The sequence below is a fragment of the Coffea arabica genome, chromosome 9c (assembly GCF_036785885.1).
Source record: "Coffea arabica cultivar ET-39 chromosome 9c, Coffea Arabica ET-39 HiFi, whole genome shotgun sequence".
Lineage (NCBI taxonomy): Eukaryota > Viridiplantae > Streptophyta > Magnoliopsida > Gentianales > Rubiaceae > Coffea > Coffea arabica.
In genome coordinates, this window is record NC_092326.1 from 22,754,867 (window position 1) to 22,774,269 (window position 19,403).

A 19,403-nucleotide genomic window follows, 5' to 3' on the forward strand; every position below is an offset into this window, starting at 1 on the left:
CCATTATATTTTGCATGACTGTGTGGCTTACTTTTGAAGCACTTGCTTTTACTTTATTCTTCTGTGACTAAAAATACTCTTATGGCACCTGTGTGTTATATTTTTGTGACTACCCCATGACTTGCTAATTGTATGAACTTGATATGCTAATGAATATAAATTATTGTTATTTTCAATGTTTTCTTGATTGGTTCCTGCTTTCTACTTTGCATTGCATAATTGATTTATTTCCTGCACTAGGCACGTCTAGGTTATGGAAGGGCTAAGAAGTGATCGAGATCATGGGCGGGGGACTAGACAAGCCCAACCTCAGGGTGATGACCAGGGATTGACAACTGTACCGACCCAAGGACAGGAAAACGTTGAGGGTAATCAAGTGGCTACTGCCGTTAATAGGATGACTGATATCCAGAGCGTTTAGCTGATAGACAAGATCCTGGACCGCTTAACTAACCTTGGAGTCAGGAAAGAGGAGAGGATAGAGCCCTAGAAAGATTCTTAAAGTTCAACCCGCTTAAGTTTGATCCTGAAATAGCAGAGAATTGGTTAGAAAGGATGACCAACATATTCGCCGCCCTAGACTACACTGAGGATAGGCGAGTAAATTTTGTTGCTTTTCAATCTGAAGAAGTGGCTCGTGCTTGGTGGGACATGATAAAAGGAAAATGGGAGAGAGTTCAAACCCCTTGGACTTGGGAGAACTTCACGAGGGAATTTAATGAAAAGTTTCTTCCACCCTTGATTCAAAAAAAGAGGGAGGATGAATTTATCAAATTAAAACAAGGGACCCTTAGTGTGGCAGAGTATGAAGGGAAGTTCACTAAACTTTCTAAGTACGCTCCTAAATTGGTAACCAATGAACGGAAGAGGATTAGACGGTTTGTACAAGGACTTAATGTGGAAATTCAGGAGGGTTTGGCCGCAACCCAAATTTCTACATTTACTGAGGCTTTGGAGAAGGCACAAATGGTTGAGAGTGCAAGACTGCAAGTGAGGGACTTTCACAATAGAAAAAGGAATTTCTCTAGCTCTGCGTCTGGCCAGGCTAGTAAAAGTGCACAACCTTCCAAAATGGAAAGAGAAATGGGAGGAATAAGGACCACTAGAGCTTCTAGGGGAGCTTTATTCAGAGGAGGTCGTAGTGGACCGGCTCAGGCTAGAGGAGTGCCTTTTACTGGTTTGGCTGTAATTCCTCAAGTTACTTGTAGATACTGTGGTAAATCCAACCACTCTGAAAATGACTGTTGGAGGAAATTGGGGAAATGTTTGTTTTGTGGTAGTGCTGAACATCAAGTCATCAACTGTCCGAAATCACTAAAAACAGGAGGTAACCCTCAGAGACCAGAAAAGTCGAACTCTAAGCAGACCAGTGCCGGAGGAAGTCGACCGAAAGTACCGGTTAGGGTTTATGCACTGGATTATCAACAAATCTCTGAAGCGACTGAAGTGGTTGAAGGTACAATTCCAATCTTTCATCGTTTAGCTAGAGTTTTAATTGATCCGGATGCAACACATTCTTTTGTAAACTCTAATTTCATGAGTGGGATAGATTTGAAGCCAATTGAGTTACCGTATGATTTGGAGGTTAAAACACCTATTAGGGATCAAAGTTTAATTTCTAATCTGGTGTATAGAGACTGTGAAGTCTGTGTTGGGGAGCGAAAATTATTGGCTGACCTGATAAGTTTAGCAATTAAGGGATATGATGTGATTCTAGGAATGGATTGGCTAGCCCGTTATAATGCTCAGTTAAACTGCTGAACAAAGATTGTAGAATTGTGCATTCCAGGGGAGGTAACCCTGAAGTTAGATGTAAGGGGTAGATTGGTTTCGTCTGCACTTATCTCAGGGATTCGGGCTAGAAAATTATTAAGTAAAGGAGCTAAAGGATATTTGGTTTTTCTTATTAACACCCCTAGTGATAAAGTGAATTTGGAGGACGTGCCTGTAGTAAAAGACTTTGCAGATGTTTTTCCTGAAGAGTTAGAGTCTTTACCCCCGGAACGGGAAATAGCTTTTAAGATTGATGTGACTCCGGGAGTAGCACCTATCTCTAAGACACCATATCGGATGGCAACAGCAAAATTGAAGGAGTTGAAATTGCAACTGCAGGATTTGTTGGATAGGGGTTTTATAAAGGAGAGTGATTCTCCGTGGGGAGCCCCGATTTTGTTCGTTAAGAAAAAGGATGGGAGTTTAAAACTATGTATAGACTATAGAGGTTTGAATGATGTTACAATTAAGAATAAGTACCCATTGCCCCACATTGATGAATTGTTTGACCAATTGCAAGGGTTGGTAGTATTTTGGAAGTTGGATTTGAGACTGGGTTATTACCAATTGAGGATTTTGGAGAAGGACATACCCAAGACTGCTTTTAACTCGAGGTACGGGCACTTTGAATTTGTAGTGATGCCATTTGGGTTAACTAATGCTCCTGCAGCTTTCATAGATTTAATGCATAGGATTTTTAAGACTTATCTAGATCAATTTGTGGTGGTTTTTATTGATGACATTTTAGTGTATTCTAAGAATGTGAAAGATCATGAGAAACACTTGAGAATTGTTTTATAAACCCTGAGGGAACACCAGTTATATGCTAAGTTTAGCAAGTGTGAGTTTTGATTAAAAGAAGTGACTTTTTTGGGACATATAATTTCTAAGGATGGGATTAAAGTGGATCCAGCTAAAGTTGAAGCTGTTTCGAAATGGAAACGACCGGAAAATCCTACCGAGATTCGGAGTTTTATTGGATTAGCAGGGTATTACCGGAGATTTATCCAAGATTTTTCTAGAATTACTGGACCAATGACCGAGCTGACCAAGAAGAGTGGGAAGTTTATTTGGAGTCCTAAGTGCGAAAAGAGTTTCCAAGAATTGAAAGACGTTTAACCAAAACCCCAGTGTTAGATTTACCTAATGGGAAGGATAGTTTTGTGGTTTATACAGATGTCTCTAAGGAAAGATTGGGATGTGTTTTGATGCAAAATGACAAGGTGATAGCGTATGTCTCTAAGAAATTGAAACCGCATGAGGGGAATTACCCGACTCATGACTTGGAATTGGCAGCGGTGATATTTGCTTTAAAGAAATAGAGACATTATCTGTATGGAGTGACATTTGAGCTTTTTACTGACCACAAAAGCCTTAAATATCTGTTTTCTCAAAAGAAGCTGAATTTGAGGCAACGTAGATGGATAGAATTTCTGGAGGATTATGATTGCACTATAAAGTACCATCCATGAAAGGCCAATGTAGTGGCCGATACTTTGAGTCATCAAGTGCAAATGGCTGGGTTGATGATTAAGGAACTTCATTTGTTGGAAACGGTTAGCTATTGGAATTCTCGACTGGAACCGAGGAAAGTAATTTTGGGAAATATTGTAGTGAATTCCAACTTATTGGAACGTATCAAGGGATCTCAAGAAAAGGACATTGAAGTGCAGAAATGGTTGGAAAAAGTTGAAAAAGGAGAAAAGTCAGATTTTAACCTAGAATCGAATGGTATTTTGAAGTTTCAGAATCGGATAGTGGTGCTAAACGATGAGGAATTTAAGAAGGAGATTTTAGAAGAGACACACCGATCGAAATTTATGGTACATTCTGGAGGGAATAAAATGTACCAAGACCTGAAGAATCTGTATTGGTGGGAGAATATGAAGAGAGAAATTGTCCAATTTGTTCAGACTTACTTGGTTTGTCAACATGTTAAGACCGAGCATCAGAGACCATCGGGACTTTTACAACCTTTGGAGATACCTGAATGGAAATGAAAAAATATCACTATGAATTTTGTATCGGGATTATCGAGAACACAAAGTGGCCATGATGCTATTTGGGTAATAGTGGATAGACTGACTAAATCAGCTCATTTTCTGCCGATTAATATGAAATACCCGTTGGAGAAGTTAGCTGATGTGATGTCTCACAAAATTTTTATTATTTTAAAATTTTATTTCAAATTTATTTAAATATTTAATTGCCCATTTAATCCGAATATTTTTTTTAACCTCTTTAGATCTAATTACATGGAATTATAGTTTCGTTATATTTTTAAACTGACTCGTTTAAAAATTTAATTTTTGAAAACTCGTTAATTGAAAATAGTGAATTCGGGGTTGGAGTCAATAATCGATTCGAGAATACAATAACCTTGAAAAATTAGAGACTTGCAGGATGGACTTAAGATAGATATTTTATGTTTAAATATTCAAGTGATAGTTATTAGTACTATCGTTATAAGAAATTCTTGAAGGTTTCGCTTTATCGCACTTAATTTGGAGATACGCGTTTTTACACGCGCGATTTAATTGAGGGACTTTAGACCCTTATTTTGGGACAATTAAGAGTGAATGATATTGATATGAATATGAGTGCAATAAAGGTTTAGTGCACTAGTGAAATAAATTCGAGAGGAATCCAGCACAAAACGTGTGTGTACGCGCACTATTGAAGAGTTGACTTTTGCACCAATTCTAGCCACACAAATAAAGCTTCCTTAGGAAGCCAAATTAGATAAAAAAAAACCCTCTCTTTCTTCCTCACAAAGTGGCCGGCCATCAGCTGCAAAAATAACCCAAGGAGTTCGTCATTTTTCATCTCTAAATCTTGCACAAATCATCTCCAATTCCTTCCAAATTTGACACACACATAGCTTGATACTTGGAGATCATCTTAAGCTACAAAAAGGGGGAGCTTTACACGGTTTTCTTGAGCTGAGAGAGGGCCGAAAATTCTGTCTTGTTCACCAACACAAGTAAGTGACGATCAATCCACAAATTCTTGGCCCATGGAAGTTGATTTGCACTTATGAGCTTAGATATTCATGTGGGTAGCTTGTTATTATTGAAAAATTTTGAATGTGGGCTCTATGAACTCCCACTCTTGAATTTATGACTGATGTGATGATTGATGATAGATTCAATGTTGGTTTAGTGCTCAAATTGGTAGATTAATGGTGCATAGCTAGTATAAACTTCAAGGAGTGCATGGATGTAAAGTTTCCAATTCTACCCCTGTTATGATCGTGCCTCTTTTTGCGGAATTTTGAGATTTGAATGGCTTGTATATGATGTTTATATGTTGTATAGATGGTGTATAAAGTTTTATCGAAAAATATTGAGGTTTGGTTGGTCAAATGGATTAATCTCACAAAGCTAGCAAACCTAGAAAAATTTCCCTGTAATGCTCAGACAACCTTCTTGTTTCGTCCATAACTCTGTGCTCCGACGTCGAAATCAAGTGTCGTCAGTGGCATTTGAAACTATACATTTCCTAATTTTCAACGGTATAAAATGCAACCCCTAATTCCACCCGAGTATTCCGTACCAACCATTTAAAGATGACTGTCTTGTTTCTCTGCTTTCCTGGAATGAAGTTCAAAGGCTGCAACTTGAACCTCGAATTTGGGCTAGTTGTGTACTGAGTTTAAAAAATGATTTATTCTGTGAAATTATATTTTTATGAATGTATTTTCCAACGCCACCAACCATGCTCAATTCCGAGTTGAATTGAGTGATTTGTGATAAAAATACAAAACCTGCCCTGTTCTTGAAAACCCTAAATTTTGGGCAGAATTAATGTTAGACTTGGTGTGGACTTGCGAATTGAATTTCTTGAAGTTAAGACACTTACCAAATGTACCATGAATGTTCATTAGGCTTTTCCTATACAAATGAACCATGTTTGAAGGATTTTCCTTGGCCAAATGTTTGGAATGGAAATCAAAAAGCTCAAGGCAGTTTTGCCTTAGAATTTTTCGAAAGTTTGGTTGTTTAGTTGACTACCTTCTCGAAGGTATTTTTTCATGAAATTTGATAGAGGGATACCCTTTATATAGGAGTATTATATGGCCGAATTTGGTACCAATCCGAGTCCATTTCGCTGCTCGACTAAATTACCAAAGTTCATGACTCAAGTTTGGAAAACCCTTGTTTCACAAGTGAATTTTGGTAAATTTGAGGTGCCATATCTTAGTATTCAAAACTCCGTTTCACGTTCTGCTTGTTTTTTTGTAAACTTGGATTGCGACTCTAATAGAGTTACAAATGTCAAAGCCTAGTTCCAATCAAGTGAATTTTGCCGAATTTTCAAATTTGGCCAAAAATCTGCCTTATGAACCAAAACAGCGACTTTGAGCTCATTTTTGAATATTTTCCATTTGAAATCTTAGAAAAGTGTATTCTAGGAACATTTAGTACTTTGGAAGAGGTTTCTAAAGGTACCAAGTTTTCCAATTTTTGACATGTGGAACGTGAGATACGATTTTTCTAATGTATTGCATCAAAACTGAAATTTTCCGAATATCAAGGAAATGAAGTTTTTTGAGTACTCCTTATTCCCTCGATATTATTTGAACGTTTTATACTTGATTTCTAAGACGAAAACTAAATTTCTCTTGTACTTTGAAACCCCACTTGAGAGTCTTGATTTAGGATAAATAAGGCTCGTTTCACGAGACTTTCTAAAATTGTACTATGATACGATATTCTTTAATAGTAGGGGTTTATAAATGATAGTCTATTGTTAATTGCTTAGGCACACAAGAGGACCTTCAAGAGGATACCACAGCGAACGCCTAAAGCTCCGAGGGACATTTCTTCCTCATTTCTTATATTGGTGAGTGTCAAGTGTATGAATACTTGATACATGCTTAATTGTTATAATTGTTTGGAGATTTTGAAAATGGAGGCTAGTGTGTACTTTACCGCATTCGTTCTTATTTGAAATGAATGACTTATGATTCAAATGAAATAAATGCTTTATGAATGACTCAATTGAATGAAATGAGATGATTGAATGAAATATAATGGTATGCTATGGTTGCATACGTCGTTGGAGTGAATTTACTCGACTCTCAATTGTAAATGGGGACGCCTAAACTCATAGGCCGACCTTGGACTCGAACCGGCATGAGATTGGTCGGGAATCTTGGCGAGCCATGAGATAATGAAACTCGATCTAATGAGAGGTCTTGCTTGGTATACTCGAGGAGTATCGCCTTATAAATGTCTTGCGGGCCCGGGAGGTGCACGATGGACGGAGGGAAATAAGTGGTGATCTACGGAATGGAAATACCAACCCGGTTGACAGAGTGTTATCGCGGGAAGGTATACAAATGACATTGGCAAAGCAAGTGAAAATTAGCTCCTGAGAGCTCCGATATCCTTGAATTGTTTCTGCTTACTTTTCCGCTCGAATTGTTATTTATTGCAATATTGATGCTTTACTTGTTAAATTGGGATTGCTACTTGATCAATGTGCTTGCATGTGTGTTCTTGGCCTCACGAGCGTTTTGCTCACCCTGTAGATTTGTTTTCCTTAACAGGTTTGGACTTGGAATGAGGTTCGGAGGAATTTCTTTTTCGCGTACTCATGTAATAGGGTTCCAACTCTTTTATCTAGACTTTTGGTTATTGTATATTTTGGGCTGTATTATGGAAACCCGATGTAAGGATTGGGTGATTGTTAAAATCATTAAACTTGAACGCTTCCGCGCTATTTGTATGTATATTTTCTGGTTATCGACTTTTAGCACTGTTATAAGCTTGAATAGAAATTGCTTGAGTCCTGGCGAGAGTTGGGCAGGTGTCCCGCGAATACCCTTTGATTCGCCTTGGGAGAAGTGGGGGCGTCACAGCTAAGCTATATCTAGATGAGATTATCAAGTTACACGGAATCCCCGTGAGTATTGTGTCCGATAGAGACCCGAGATTCGTATCAAGGTTTTGGCAAAAGATGCAAGAGGTGTTAGGGACTAAATTGAATTTCAGTACCACTTATCATCCTCAGACCGATGGACAATGTGAGAGGACAATCCAGACTCTTGAGGATATGTTGAGAACTTGTGTTCTGGATTTTGGGGAAAGTTAGAGTAAGTTTTTAACTCTGGCGGAATTTGCCTATAATAATAGTTTTCACTCCTCTATACAAATGGCTCCGTATGAAGCGCTTTATGGTCGAAAATGTTGGTCTCCGATTTGTTGGGATGAAATAGGTGAACGGAAGATTTTAGACCCGACTACAGTGTTTTGGATTGAGGAAGCTAATGAAAAGGTAAACTTGATACGCCAGAGAATTCAAACCGCACAGAGCCGTCAAAAGAGTTATGCAGATAATCAGGGAAGGATTTGAAATTTTCGGTTAGAGATCTAATCTTTCTTAAGATTACACCTTTGAAAGCAAGTTTGATGATTGGGAAAGGAAAGAAACTGCAACCAAGGTTTGTAAGACCTTATAAGATTATCCAGCGCGTGGGGAATGTGGCATATAAGTTGGAGTTGCCGCCGAGTTTATCCCGAATTCATAATGTATTCCATGTATTCATGCTTAAGAAGTATCATCCGGACCCTTCTCATATTTTGCAACCGCAAAGTATTGAAATTGATGAAACTTTGACCTATGAGGAGAAATCGGTGAAATTTCTGGATAGGAAGGTGAAAGAATTGAGAAATAAACAGATACCGTTGGTGAAAGTTCTTTGGAGGAACCACGGTCTAGAGGAAGCGACTTGGGAAGTCAAGGAAGTAATTCGAGAAAAGTATACAGATTTGCTCATCAATCAAGGTAAATTTCGAGAACGAAATTTTCTTATGAGGGAGAGGATGTGATGTCTCGCAAAATTTATTATTTTAAAATTTCATTTCGAGCTTATTTAAATATTTAATTGCCCATTTATTTCGAATATTATTTTTTAACCTCTTTAGACCTAATTACATGGAATTATAGTTTCGTTATATTTTTAAAATGACTCGTTTCAAAATTTAATTTTTGAAAGCTCATTAAGTGAAAATAGAGAATATGCGATTTGGGATTTTAGCTGATTTGGAAATACCATAACCTTGGAAAAATTAGAGACTTGCACAATGGTCTTGAAATAGGTATTTATGTGCTTAAATATTCAAGTGATAGTTATTAGTACCATCGTTATAAGGATTTCTTGAAAGTTTCGCTTTAACGCGCTTAATTTGGAGATACGCGTTTTTACACGCGCGATTTAATTGAGGGACTTTAGACCCTTATTTTGGGACAATTAAGAGTAAATAATATTAATATGATTATAAGTATATTGGAGGTTTAGTGCACTAGTGAAATAAACACGAGAGGAATCGAGCACAAAACGCGCGCGTATGCACACTATTGAAGAGTTGACTTTTGCACCAATTCTAGCCACACAAATAAAGCTTTCTTAGGAAGCCAAATTAGATCAAAACACTCTCTCTCTTCCTCACAAAGTGGCAAGCCATCAGCTGCAAAAAAATAACCCAAGGAGTTCTTCATTTTTCATCTCAAAATCTTGCAGAAATCATCTCCAATTCCTTCCTAATTTCACATACACTTAGCTTAATACTTGGAGATCATCTTAAGCTACAAAAAGGGGGAGCTTCTCACGGTTTTCTTGAGCTAAGAGAGGGCCGAAATTCTGCCTTGTTCACCAACACAAGTAAGTGACGATCAATCCTCAAATTCTTGGCCTATGGAAGTTGATTTACACTTACAGCTTAGATATTCATGTGGATGGCTTGTTATTATTGGAAAATTTTGAATGTGGGCTCTATGAACTCCCACTCATGAATTTATGGCTGATGTGATGATTGATGATGGATTTAATGTTGGTTTAGTGCTCAAATTGATAGATTAATGGTGCATAACTAGTATAAACTTCAAGGAGTGCATGGATGTAAAGTTTCCAATTCTGCCCCTGTTATGATCGTGCCTCTTTTTGCAGAATTTTGAGATTTTAATGGCTTGTATATGATTTTTATATGTTGTATAGATGGTGTATAAAGTTTTATCGAAAAATATTGAGGTTTGGTTGGTCAAATGGATTAATCTCACAAAGCTAGCAAACCTGGAAAAATTTCCCCGTAATGCTCAGACAGCCTTCTTGTTTCGTCCATAACTCTGTGCTCCGACGTCGAAATCAAGTACTGTCAGTGGCATTTGAAAATTGACATTTCCCAATTTTCGACGGTATAAAATGCAACTCCTAATTCCACCCGAATATTCCGTACCAACCATTTAAAGACGACTGTCTTGTTTCTCTGCTTTCCTGGAATGAAGTTCAAAGGTTGCAACTTGAAGCTCGAATTTGAGCTAGTTGTGTGCTGAATTTCAAAATGATTTATTCTGTGAAATTATAGTTTTATGAATGTATTTTCCAATGCCACCAACCATGCTCAATTCTGAGTTGAATTGAGTGATTTGTGATCAAAATACGAAACCTGCCCTGTTCTTGAAAACCCTAAATTTTGGGCAGAATTGATGCTAGATTTGGTGTGGATTTGCTACTTGAATTTCTTGGAGTTAAAATACTTACCAAATGTACCATGAATGTTCATTAGGCCTTTCCTACACAAATGAACCATGTTTGAAGGATTTTCCTTGGCCAAATGTTTGGAATGGAAAACAAAAAAACTCAAGGCAGTTTTGCCTTAGGATTTTTCGAAAGTTTGGTTGTTTGGTTGACTACCTTCTCGAAGGTATTTTTCCATGAAATTTGATAGAGGGATACCCTTTATATAGGAGTATTATATTGCCAAATTTGGTACCAATCCGAGTCCATTTCGCTGCTCGACTAAATTACCAAAGTTCATGACTCGAGTTTGGAAAACCCTTGTTTCACAATGGAATTTTGGTAACTTTGAGTTGCCATATCTTAGTACTCAAAACTCCGTTTCTCATTCCGTTTATTTTGTTGTAAACTTGGATTGCGACTCTAACAAAGTTCCAAATTTCAAAAGCTAGTTCCAATCAAGTGAATTTTACCGAATTTTCAAATTTGGCCAAAAACCAACTTAAATCTGCCTTATGAACCAAAACAGCAACTTTGAGCTCATTTTTGAATGTTTTCCATTTATAATATTAGAAAAGTGTATTCTAGGAACTTTTAGTACCTTAGAAGAGGTTTCCTATGGTACCAAGTTTTTCAATTTTCGACATGTGGAATGCGAGATACGATTTTTCAAAATATCGTATCAAAACTGAAATTTTCCGAATTCCAAATAAATGGAGTTTTTCAAGTACTCCTTATTCCTTTGATATTACTTGAACGTTTTATACTTGATTTCCAAGATGGAAACTAAATTTTTCTTGTACGTTGAAACCCCACTTGAGAGCCTTGATTTAGGATAAATAAGGCTCGTTTCACGAGACTTTCTAAGATTGTACTATGGTACGATCTTCTTTAATAGTAGGGGTTTGTAAATGATAGTCTATTGTTAATTGCTCAGGCACACAAGAGGATCCCACATTGAACGCCTAAAGTTCCGAAAGACATTTCTTCCTCATTTCTTATATTGGTGAGTGTCAAGTGTATGAATACTTGATACATGCTTAATTATTATAATTGTTTGGAGATTTTTAAAATGGAGGCGAGTGTGTTCTTTACCGCACTCGTTCTTATTTGAAATGAATGACTTATGATTCAAATGAAATGAATGATTTATGAATGACTCAATTGAATGAAATGAGATGATTGAATGATTGAATGAAATGAAATGGTATGCTATGGCTGCATACGTTGTTGGAGTGAATCTCCTCGACTCTCAAATGTAAATGGGGAACGCCCAAACTCATAGGACGACCTTGGACTCGAGCCGGCATGGGCTTGGTCGGGAACCTTGGCGACCCATGAGATAATTAAGCTCGACCTAATGAGAGGTCTTGCTTGGCATACTCGTAGGGTATCGCCTTATAAATGTCTTGCGGGCCCGGGAGGTGCACGGTGAACGGAGAGAAGTAAGTGGTGATCTACGGAATGGAAATACCGACCCGGTTGACGGAGTGTCATCGCGGGAAGGTATACGAATGACATTGGCAAAGCAAGTGGAAATTAGCTCCTGAGAGCTCCGATATCTTTGAATGAATTGTTTCTGCTTACTTTTCCGCTTGAATTGTTATTTATTGCAATATTGATACTTTACTTGTTAAATTGGGATTGCTACTTGAACAATGTGCTTGCATGTGTGATCTTGGCCTCACGAGCGTTTTGCTCACCCTGTAAATTTGTTTTCCTTAACAGGTTTGGGTTTGGAATGAGGTTCGAAGGAATTTCTCTTTTGTGTACTCATGTAATAAGATTCCAACTCTGTTATCTAGACTTTTGGATATTGTATATTTTGGGCTGTATTATGGAAACCCGATGTAAGGATTGGGTAATTGTTATAGATCGTTAAACTTGAACGCTTCCGCACTATTTGTGTGTATATGTTCTAGTTGTTGACTTCTAGTACTGCTATAAGTTTTAATAAAAATTGCTTGAATCCTGGCGAGAGTTGGGCAGGCGTCCCGCGGATATCCTTTGTTTCGCCTTAGGGAGAAGTGGGGGCGTCAAACCATCCCCCGCCACGCCACCCGTTTAAAAAAAATAAAGATATATATGTACATAATTATATATATAATATTTAATTTAATTAGTTATAAATTTATAATAATGATATTATTAGTCATATGTATCATTTAATGTATATTAGTATATGTAATATAATTGATAATATACTCCTAATTGTACATGTCTATTAATAAAAATTATTAATTATATATACTAAATTTATTAATGCATTTATATTAAATTTCTAACTCCACTTAATACAATAACACTTTTTTCTAGAAAAAATACAATAATAATTTAGTAATTATATTTGTATCAAAAGTGAAAACTTGATTATTTTAGTTAAATTTGTTTTATCATATTCGATTGTATTCAAATAACTTTTATTTAATTATTTTTATGAGTTTTAATTGTGAAGTTACAATGAATAATAATTTGGTGATGTGTTGATATTTTAGTACTTGATTATTTGCTAAAATATAATTATAATGAAATTATATAACAAAATTTTTTTAATCCCAGGTTGCCCCCGGGGGGAAGCGGGGCGGGAAACGGGGGAATTAATAGGAAACAGGGCGGGGGGTGGGGGAGGGGCCCTGCCACCCGCCCCATTGCCACCCTTAATACTTGCTTCATTCTCGCGTTTAAACATATGGACGTACTTGATCGAATTTGTTGAAATGAAAATAAAAATAAAAATAAAAAACTACTGTAATTTATTGAAACTTCGATAAAATGTACCGAATGTAAAATTTGTTTAGATAATTTTTTAATTCATTAGAAAATAAAAGGTCAACAGTAAAATGGTATTTGCAATATTAAATTAGATTATTTTATGATAATAATTTGACAATCTACATAACTTTAAACCTCGAACTACTACATTATTATGCCTATAAATGTTTTAAAAAAATTTTTAAGCAGGGATTAGGGAAGGGTTGGAGTTTGAGAACTAGGGAGGGAAAGAGGGATTTGAATGCAAGAACTGTAAATTCTAAAGCCTCCATCTTACCAATAGATTGTGTTTGTAAACATGCTTATAAAAATATTTAACAGTTTTATAATAGGAAATGTACTTGCACAGTCCATCATTTGACAGTATCCTTTACAAATTATGCTTAACTTGAATACTCATTGCATAATAGTTTCTTTTTTCATAGCTTAACTAAGAGAGAGATTATTAATCTTCACCTTTTTTTGACCAAGCTAAAGTTGCCCATCATTATAGTACCCAAAAAAATAACATTACAAATTTGCCAAATGAAAAAGAAACAACATTTTTTAAATTGTCAGTACATGATACTCTTAAGTGATTATGATACAACTAAATTATGAAAGATAATTAACATCTCAAAATTCATATTTGAAATACCAATGATTGTACCTTTATCTTATGATATTATGGCTTTTTTGAAATACGTATAGACTTTGAAAAAAGAGATAAAAGAAATATGGAAGGTTCTCTTAAACTAACAAAATACTTAAAAAAGCCATTGAAAGCAATCTACATGGAGGCATACCTACCTAAACATAATGGTAAAATCACTCTATCTGATCTGCAAACGATATTCGAATACCCAATAACCCCATAAAAGGTGACTATAAAAAAATACAAAAAAGAATATTGAGGTTTTTTCAGTCATTTTGAATATGTGAATAAATCTCAAATTGGAACATATAATTATTAACTACAGTGCATATTGAAACATATACTTGAGTTCATTATAAAACTTCTAATTATAAATTAAAATTTTTTATATTTATTCAACAAAAATTATAAAGCACATACCAAACTTTTAGTATTGGAAAACTTATAAAATATTTAGATTGATAAATAGATAGATTTGGGAAGCTTATTGAGAAGTTAGTTTAACTACTGTTTTTACAATCTATGGAACATTTAAATGAATTTTACTTAGTAATAGATAATAGGCTTTTTGATAAGTTAGTTTAACCAAGCGTTTTCCTATCGAATTTAAAACATTTGAACTAAACTAATAGATAAGCATTAGATGACATTAATCAAACTTGTTAAAGAATAAATAATTCAAAAAAATTCAAAAATCTTGGGAAATGACACATGTCATAGAGTATCTTCTAAAACATATCAACTGGTGAATAATATATAGTACTAGCATTAATCCCCGTGCTATGCACCTGAATTTCACTTGTATTAAAAAATAACTAAAATTTTAGAATAATTTATTCAACATTATTTTCATAATGGAAAGCTTATTAAAATCCATATAATCAAATGCGGTTCTACATCAAATGAACAGTGAGGTTTGGAAAAGATATACAAAAATTAATTACTGTCCAAATTTTTGATTCTTCTAAATGTGGAAGAATGACTAGCACTTTATTCAAGCTCATTTAAACTTGTCTATAACCATTCCAAATTTGCCTATTGTTGGTTCTGGTCCAAAATAAATCATATAAGTCACAATAATTTCTCAAATAAAATTTAACAATTAAATTAACAAAAATTCATACCTTAATCTTGCATTAAAAATGCAAATAATTTGTACCATAAAAATGTTGATTTGGCATGGGTTGAGGCGCGGATTAGGTCGCTCTCTTTAAGACGATTCGCGCCCCTACGGAGTATCCTTCGGTGTAGCAGGTCTCAGCACGTTGCCTCCAGGATACAATAGCCCAACCTTTTGCACACTGTAATCTACTCCAATCTACACTATTGGAGCACGACAGAAACCTCACACTAACACTGTTCTTTGCCCTATAAACTCTTATAGTAGTGGATGAAAAATAGAAGGTAGTATAGAGATAGCAAAGTATATATTTGGTTTGGTTGATAGATGCCTTATATATAGGCTATAAGAGTTTGGGGTTGAAAAGAAACCTAGAAGACTACCCCAAACTCTTATAGCCCAAACTCTATATATATATTTGGTTGTTTCTTTTCAACCTCAAAGACCCCAGGACTGTTGGATGTAATTCGCCAGGCTTGGCAAATAGAGAGCTCTGGATCCCTGTTAAAGATACTATGCTCCAAGATACTGCGTTCCAGGCGGGCCATCCAAGACTGGAACAAGGGAGTTTTTGGAAATGTGTTTGAGGTTGTTAAGTGGGCGGAAGCGAATGTGCTAGCAGCAGAAGCCCGCACGGAGCAGGATGACTCGATGGAGGCGCAGGTTGAGCTAAGTAAAGCTCAAGCTGAGCTACGACACGCGTTGCTAAATGAAGAAAAGTTTTGGAGTCAGAAGGCTAGGGTAAAGTGGCTTCGATACAGAGATCGGAACTCAAGATAATTTCATGCAACGGTTCAGCAACGGAGGGTGCAGGGTACGATTCATAGAGTGAAGGATGAGAATGGCGTATGGGTTGAGGAGGATGAGGGGATCGCCAATGAGGCTGTGCGATTCTTCTCGGATTTGTTCTCGGGCTCCGGGGGGTCAACTGGTGATTGGGAGCATTTAATCCCTAATATGGTGACACAGGCAGATAGGGCAGCTCTTGATGCTGATCCAACTAGGGAGGAGGTGAAACGGGTGGTATTTGAGATGGATGGGGATAGTGCTGCAGGCCCTGATGGCTTCACAGGTCAGTTTTTTACTTTCGCATGGGATGTTATTGCGCAGGATGTTTATAATGCTGTATTGAGTTTCTTTTGTGGGGCGGAGCTACCTTGCTTTGTAACGTCCACATCCATTGTTTTAATTCCCAAGGTGCCAAGCCCCCAGGACTTTTCTAAGTATAGGCCGATTAGTTTGTGCAATTTTTTCAACAAGGTGCTGTCTAGAATTTTGGCGGACAGGTTAGCAAGTATATTGCCCAAGATTGTGTCTCCGCAACAGACAGGGTTTGTCAAAGACAGGAATATAACAGAGAATTATCTCCTTGCTCAGGAGCTTATGTCAGGGATTAGGAAAAAGGCAAGGGGGGGAAATGTAGCGTTAAAACTTGACATGGCAAAGGCGTATGATCGTGTATCGTGGACATTCATTGTCAGGGTATTGCGCAAATTTGGATTTGGTGAGAGACTCATTGACATGGTTTGGAGATTAATGTCAAATGTTTGGTTCTCAGTCATTATTAATGGGGCATCATATGGTTTTTTCAAATCGAGTCGTGGGATCCGTTAGGGGGATCCGCTGTCGCCAGCCTTGTTCGTTATTGGCGCGGAGGTGTTATCCCGGGGGCTCAACAGTCTTGCTGCACAGTCGGGTTTCTTAGGTTTCACGGTACCCAGGGGTTGTCCGCCGGTCACCCACCTGGCTTTTGTGGATGATGTGCTTGTCTTTGCTAATGGTTCCTCTAGCTCTTTGAAGGATATTATGCGGTTATTGGAAATGTAAGAGGCCAGTTGGTGAGTGTTCAGAAGAGTGGATACTTTGTGCACCCGTCAGTGTCGCCCGCCAGGCGGAGGGTAGTTGAGCGGATTATTGGCTTCTCAAGGCAGAATTTTCCGGTCCGGTACCTGGGTTTCCCGTTATACATTGGCAAGTGCAAATCCTTGTACTTTGGGAAGGTGTGTCATGCTATCTCGGCAAGGATTCTCTCTTGGCGGTCTAAACTTTTGTCGCCTGGAGGCAGGTTAGTGCTAATCAAGCATGTCTTATCGTCGCTTCCAACGCACCTTCTGTCTGCTGCAGTTATTCCGGTGGCTACATTCAAGAGTATTGAGCGTATCTGCGCAAATTTCTTGTGGGGGACCTCGACCGAGCAGACTAAGCACCATTGGATTCGGTGGTCTCAACTTTGCTACCCGGTGACGGAAGGTGGCATTGGTTTCCAGCGGGTCCGCAATGTATATAATGCCTTTTCTTGTAAGCTTTGGTGGAGTTTGCGCACAGGGTCATCTCTATGGGCAACCTTCATGCGGGCAAAGTACTGTAAAGGGGTCCACCCTTGTCAGGTGGTTAGTTCTCAGGCTGCCTCACCAACTTGGAGGCGCATGGTCAATGTGAGCCGCCAGGTGGAATTATGCATGGTATGGTTGCTCAATGATGGGACTTGTGATTTTTGGTATGATAATTGGTTGGGGAGTGGGCCTTTTTTTTTTAGAGCCTTGGTGGTTCCAGGTCTTTCGTTTTTCCGATGTTATGGTCAATGGCACCTGGGATAATTATCGGTTGTCACAGATTCTGCTGCCACCCATTGTGGATCAGGTGATGCATTCACCGGCACTGAGTGGAAGGGGGACAGACCAAGTGATCTGGAGGTCGACGCAGTCAGGGCTCTTCACTTTGGCAGCAGCCTTTCAGGAGGTCCGCCAAGGTTGCAACAGGTCACTGGTGTTCTCTCGCATATGGCATGCTAGAATTCCTTTGAGAGTGTCCTTGTTCATGCTGCGCTTGCTCATGAGGCGACTGCCTTTGGATGACGTCTTGGGGGAGATGGGGTTCCAGTTGGCGTCAAAGTGTTTAGGCTGTGCTCTTGCCACTGGAGAGACACTGGAGCATGTGTTTTCTGTGGGACAGCTTGCATTGGAGGTTTGGGCGTATTTTCAAAACATATGTGGTATTGGCAGTTCGTACGATAGTCTCCGAGCACATTTGTTTGATTGGTGGATGTTCCCTACTCCAAGGGGCAAGCAGAGATTCGTTTTTGACATTGTTCCAGTTTTTATCTGCTGGAACATTTGGAAGGCGAGGTGTAGAGCGGTTTTTGAGGGGGCTAGAGTTCGTGTAAAGGAGATATGTGACGAGGTCTTCCAGGATGTCAAATCGGCATTTGAGGTTCAGTTTAGTCTGGCCACCCAAGTGAGTGATTTCTCGCTGTTCTATGAAAGGGTAGCTCGATCGACTGATCTGTATGAATTCAGAATTGTTTGGTGGAGGGCAGGGGGTCAAGCAGATATGGTGCTCAATACGGATGGTTGTTCTAAGGGAAACCCGGGAGCGAGTGGTGGAGGCGGCTTACTTAGAGACTCCAATGGGCAGTTATTGGTTGCTTTCTCGGCGTACCTAGGGGAGGCTACTAGTCTTCGTGCTGAAGTGTTGGCCATGTTGAAGGGTGTTCAATTGTGTCTTGGTAAGGGGTTTCTCCCCAGGATAGTGCAATCGAATTCGATGTTATTAATTGACATACTCCAGCGGCGATGCCATTGTCCTTGGTCTGTTAGAAGAGAGGTGAAGCAAGTCTAGCTCCTGGTAGAGGGAATTCAGTTTGAGCATTGTTACAGAGAGGTGAATAAGGTTGCTGATATATTATCCAATGTGGGGGTCTCTCATCCGCAAGAGCTGATTAGAGTTTATTTTACTGAGCACACTCTTCCCTCGGTGGCCCGGGGAGAGTGCCGGTTAAATAGACTTGGGGTGCCATCGGTTAGGCGTGTTAGGGTAGGACGTGCATAGGCTGTAGTCACTGGGGCTTTTCCCGATAGTCGTTGTATTCGTGATCTCGAATGAATAAAAATTAAGAATTCTCCACAAAAAAAAAAGATTCTTCTCGAAAGATGTTGGCTCTCTTTACACCAATTGATTTTCAAAACATGTTGCACTAATGGAGGATCAGGTAACTGAATTGCAGTTTGAGAATTTGGAATAATAAATGTGAAAGCACAATCTTCACATGATTAATTTTTACATGATAGAAATTACTTTTAGTTTCAGCTCCTTTAAATCAGATACAAAGTCATGGAGGATCATTTCTGCTTGTTTATCACAAAACCGTGACCAATTAAATCTCTAATGATGTTGTTCAAGAAAAATCTGTTGTACAAAACTAAAATATTCACTCAAATACAACTCACGAGCCCATATTGCTAGAAGAAGTTGAAAAATTCCCATGGCCACCTCCTCTTTTTGGATGTTCCTTCCCTAAACTGTGCCGGAGTTTTTAATGTCTTGATTTGCTGATTTGGTGACTGTAAGAGGTAAGTTTAAGCATTTCTTTAGTCTCAAATAATGATGCTTTCAAAATCTTTTGTTATTGTTTTTCAAAAATTTAATTATTCCTAAATGTTGAATAGTTTTTTTTCCAATTACTGTCTTCCCCATGTCGCATTTCATCCATATAAACTGCTAACTTGGTAGCTATATTTAAAGATAAATGTTTGTTATTTCAGATGTTGGGTCTTTGAAAACCACTTTTTTTTTAATCTCTAATA

General features: G+C 37.9%; 1 protein-coding gene across 1 annotated transcript; it reads left to right on the forward strand.

Annotated features, from left to right (window-relative positions):
* The first annotated feature begins 253 nt into the window (after positions 1 to 253).
* LOC140014149 (uncharacterized) lies at positions 254 to 18,438 on the forward strand. Its single transcript, XM_072064559.1, has 6 exons — positions 254 to 368; positions 803 to 1,185; positions 15,295 to 15,483; positions 15,619 to 16,344; positions 16,611 to 17,282; positions 17,374 to 18,438. Exons 1-6 carry the CDS (start codon positions 254 to 256, stop codon positions 18,436 to 18,438), a joined length of 3,150 nt encoding a protein of 1,049 aa, XP_071920660.1.
* The last annotated feature ends 965 nt before the right edge of the window (positions 18,439 to 19,403 follow it).

Bases quoted from the DNA above. Each gene is read 5' to 3' on its own strand.
- LOC140014149 (XM_072064559.1), top strand. From the start codon at position 254: ATGGAAGGGCTAAGAAGTGATCGAGATCATGGGCGGGGGACTAGACAA. The intron at 369-802 runs GTAATCAAGTGG...TTAGTGTGGCAG, and splicing joins AGGACAGGAAAACGTTGAGG to AGTATGAAGGGAAGTTCACT. The intron at 15,484-15,618 runs GTTGAGCTAAGT...GCAACGGTTCAG, and splicing joins ATGACTCGATGGAGGCGCAG to CAACGGAGGGTGCAGGGTAC.